Here is a 4,393-nt window from a genome sequence, read left to right as displayed (position 1 = left end):
TGATGAAATTTAGCCTTATTGGACAAATGACAATTCTGAATTTCTTTTATAAATATAGTTGTATTTTCTATTTTTTGGAATATCTACATTTGCAAGTAATTAATGCTTTTGACTGTTTTAAAAAGATTGCCTGTAATAGGATCTTTAGTGTAAATGGTAGTTTTTGGTAAAAGCATATTTACGTTGTAATTCTGATTTTCAGTTGTCGTCATGTCATAATGGTTGTTTATACCCCTTGGTCAGGTGTTGTCATGTAACCCTGTTGATGTGAACTGTTGTGTGTTTTGCTCCAAATGGTCAATCTTGGGTTATTGATTTGTGTATCCTTCAGCTGTATTTTGTCAGGATTAGATATGGCTGTCAGTTTCGCCATAGGGTTCTCGTAGAGAGACCATTCCTATTAGTGTCCTATGAGAGAGTGGCTTTTGAGCGGGGGCCGCAGTTGAAGAGGATGGCAGGATAACCCCTAAAAAGTTAGTTAATAAGTGATAACCTAATAATTGATTAGGGGGTGGTAGTTATAATGTTAATTAAGATATTGTGCCTTGCACATGGTTGAGTGCTTGTATAGGCTCAAGATGTTGTGAGAAGGCCTAGAATGGTAAACCTACCACCTTGTCTTCACGAAGGGTTGGTAGGGTCCGAATGATACTTGGATGGAGCCGGGGGTTCGGGAAAGGTTACCAAGATAACCCAAGATGGGGGTCGTGACCTATGGAGACCTACCTAGGTTAACCATCTTAAGCCATGTGATGACACTCTCTCTTTAGGGTCACTATTGTTTTGTGAGTTGAAACACTTGAGTTTTGCGGAGTCATGTTGTACTGTCATACTTGTCTTGTTATGCTTTCTTGAGAGTCTTTTGCTATCTCCTAGCATGGTGGGGTGGTTCCATTTTGGGATCACATGGTTGGGTGGTAGTGCCACTTCCCATTGGATATCCTTGTTTGTATCTTCATGCGAGGATCGACTTCACTAGGGTTTCTTGGTTCGTGATTCTTGTATCAGCTCATGTTCATGATTGTTGTACATTTGAGACCCATGTGGTCATTGTATCAGTATACTATGTAACCTTGGCATTGTAACCTATGTATTTCATTTGTACTATTGGAAACCATGTAATTATTCAATATTGTAATCTTAATTCAATTGAATGTATGTTATTTTAGTTATCTCTCTTCTTATGTGTAAATGAACCATTGAAAGTAAATATATTGTAACACTTTAAATCTTTCAATGTGGAATTCAGTTTTATGAGTATGATCTAATTAATTGCAATTGAGTTCCCTAATTAGATGGATAATTGGATTAACCTTGTGATTTTGTCTTATTTATGAAGTAATCTTCGTCGGTAACCCTTTAGGATGTCATTGTTAGACTTCCACTTGTGTTATTAAACGTGCAATGTAATTATTAATGCACTTAATATTAAAAAAAAAAAATTATTTCACCCTTTAGTTGTCTTGTAGTGTTGCATTCCTTTAGGGTTCCTGGTGGGGCATTACACCAAGCTTGTGAGAAACAAAAGCTTTGGAATATGGTATGAACTTCCATCAAAGTGTAAAAAATAGATGAATTTTGGTGGATATTTGAAGTTGCAACTATCTTTGTAAATAGATATCGACATGCCAAAGCATAGAAAAAGGCATGCAAACTATTTGAAAAAAAAGTCATAAAGAAATGTCATGATTGTATGATGTGCACAAACTAGATTCATTAAAAAGGATTTTGAAATGTTCAAGCAAGTGAAATTGAAGGGTGTAAATCTAAATTTCACATAAGGCATGAATGTCCATCAAAACATAAAAGATAGAGAAATTAAGTGTAGCTGCAATTATCCTAATAGACATATATGCAAAATGTGGAATCTCATGAATTATTTAATAGAATACATCAAACTCATAGATTAAAATGATTATAAGATATACACAAAAATATATTTGTTAAAATGACATTAGAAACTTTCAAGCAAATATAATTGACAAATGCACAAACATTATTGTCCCTATAACAAACCAGGAGCTTTGAAATAGAATATGAACATTAATAAGACATAATAGAAGTACAATATTATAGTGCGATTATATATATATATATATATATAACCAATACAGTGCACGCAGTCTACGTAAGATTGCTTATTTATACCAAACATATATACATAGCCCTCCACCTTAATACAGTTGTAATCTCTTCAAACTTTGGAATTCAGAAACTGATTTCGTCAAAATATTGAAATTAAACAATAATATCCTCAAAGCATATCATCGTTCCTTCTTTATTCTATAAAATTAATTTCAAACACCTGTAAAATCTCAAAGCATGGCAAACCAAACAGAATGAAAACAAAAATTTCAAAGCAAGTACAGTCAGTATGAGCAGCATCGATGTCTAAAGCCACATGCATTCCATGTGATCTTCAGCACTATCACGTTGAATGTTTGCCATTCTTATACTTTGAAATCATTTTTAAAGTCCAACCTCTGAATTCTGCAGATAACCCATCTCATTTGTTAGACTTAGCTGTTAAATTGAATCTTAAAAGAAAGACAACGTAATATAAACTCTAAAACAAAGCGAGTAGTTTTTAGACGTGTGGACACAAAGATTCTCGAAGTCTGGATGACTCAGCCGTGTATACACATTTTAATGGCTTCTTCCCACTTCAATTTCCATTGCTGACACGCCAAGCATATCCAATTAATGGCGAGAATAGACATGGTCGTACATTACCTGTCAATATTTATTTTTGTAATAATAACGTAAACAGCCTGTACAAAGCCGCAAATAACATGCAAACTTATGCATAAATACTTTCAACGACATCTCTCTTAGAATCAGGATCAGTTTTCTTCCTTGTTTTTATGTTTTGGGATATCTCGGCTCTTTTACAGAACAGATATTAGAACAAGAAAATGGTTAAGTCTGTACTAAGGAAGACTCTACCCTTGTCTTCTTTAAATCACATATCTCTTGTCTGCAAATCTGTAGAGGAATCAATCAATTTCTACGAAAATGTGTTGGGTTTTGTTCCAATCAAGAGGCCTGTGTCCTTCGGCTTTGATGGAGCCTGGTAAATTATTTTTTCAAATTTTTTGTTCACCATTGCTTATCTGAATACCGATAACAACAATGGGATGATTGATATCTCTCTATCTTTGCAGGTTGTTTAATTATGGAATGGGCATACATCTTCTGCAATGTGACAACACAGACAGTTTGCCTAAGAAATCTGAAATTGATCCAATGGATAATCACATATCATTTCAGGTGGGATTACTGCTTTGCCTAATCTGAGTTCTCTGTGTTTGTTTCTGCAAAATCCGTTTTAATGGTTTTTTGTGCGTGAATATACAGTGTGAAAGTATGGATGCAGTGGAGAGGACATTAGAGGACATGAAGATAAAGTACGTGAAGAGAAGAGTGGAGGAAGGGGGATTATATATTGACCAAATATTTATGCACGATCCAGATGGCTTCATGATTGAGATGTGTAACTGTGAGAATCTGCCAGTGGTGCCATTGGGATCTTCTGCCTGTCTGAGAGTACCATCTGCCATTGAGCAGAGCAACAGTAAACAGTACAGCTAAAACTTTCAAGCAATACAGAACATCACAAAGGCTTTGCCATGTACTGCTGAGCTTGTCTCTCTTGTTTGCCAGCATATTTGTTTATTAACTTGTCCTTTCAATTGTAGCCACCATTGTATTTGTTCTTGAAAGTATCATTAGCTTTCATTGATTTCATTTTGCAACGACCAAATGACCGAATGTTGCATTTATTGGGCATTAGTTATGTTGAGTTAATACGACACATGATACTTTAATCTTGAGTTGAACCTTGAATTGTTTATTGAATAATATGTGTTTATTGTATTTATTTGTTTTCAATTCAGTCTTTGATTCTAAAATGTTATATTTTCTTATTAGAAAATAAAAATTTCATTGGCTTTATACCTAGATATACCATCCTTAATGAGTAGTTTAGGTTAATTTATTTTCTATGTATAACAAGAGATGAAGTGTCAAGTTCTAAATATTAGTGTGGTTAGTTTAGAGTAGATAAAAGTAGATATGAAAATAGAGGGGAAGAGGAAGAGGGAGAGAAATAGATAGCAAGGTAGAGAGAGGTAGAGGGAGAGATAAGAATAGAGAGATAGAGAACAGAGATTGACATATAGAGAGTAGGTAGAGGGAGATATAAAAGTAGAGAGAGATAGAGAGAAAGAGATAAAGAGATAGATAAGTATATAGTGATAGAGACAGATAGAGAGAGATAGATATAGAGGGAGAGGGAGAAGGAGAAATAGAGATATATGTGGCATAATGATAAAGGGATAGAGAGATAGAGACAAGTATATATGTTGTTTGCTTTTATTTTAACAATAGCATG

At 34.3% G+C, this 4,393-nt stretch overlaps 1 protein-coding gene across 1 annotated transcript; it reads left to right on the top strand.

The window, feature by feature from the left end:
• The first annotated feature begins 2,914 nt into the window (after positions 1-2,914).
• Positions 2,915-3,670, top strand: LOC131034444 (glyoxylase I 4-like). Its single transcript, XM_057965940.2, has 3 exons — positions 2,915-3,073; positions 3,165-3,270; positions 3,358-3,670. The coding sequence occupies exons 1-3, from the start codon at positions 2,916-2,918 to the stop codon at positions 3,589-3,591; spliced, it is 498 nt and encodes a 165-aa protein (XP_057821923.2). The 5' UTR covers position 2,915; the 3' UTR covers positions 3,592-3,670.
• The last annotated feature ends 723 nt before the right edge of the window (positions 3,671-4,393 follow it).

Source organism: Cryptomeria japonica, chromosome 1 (assembly GCF_030272615.1).
Source record: "Cryptomeria japonica chromosome 1, Sugi_1.0, whole genome shotgun sequence".
In the NCBI taxonomy this organism is placed as follows: Eukaryota; Viridiplantae; Streptophyta; class Pinopsida; order Cupressales; family Cupressaceae; genus Cryptomeria; species Cryptomeria japonica.
The sequence above is the reverse complement of the archived record's forward strand: the minus strand, read 5'-3'. Positions and strand labels throughout refer to the sequence as shown.

What these genes read in the sequence shown, in the direction of transcription:
- LOC131034444 (XM_057965940.2), top strand. Translation starts at nt 2,916, where the DNA reads ATGGTTAAGTCTGTACTAAGGAAGACTCTACCCTTGTCTTCTTTAAAT. An exon ending in TTCGGCTTTGATGGAGCCTG is followed by an intron (nt 3,074 to 3,164) that starts GTAAATTATTTT and finishes CTATCTTTGCAG; the next exon opens with GTTGTTTAATTATGGAATGG. An exon ending in ATAATCACATATCATTTCAG is followed by an intron (nt 3,271 to 3,357) that starts GTGGGATTACTG and finishes GTGAATATACAG; the next exon opens with TGTGAAAGTATGGATGCAGT.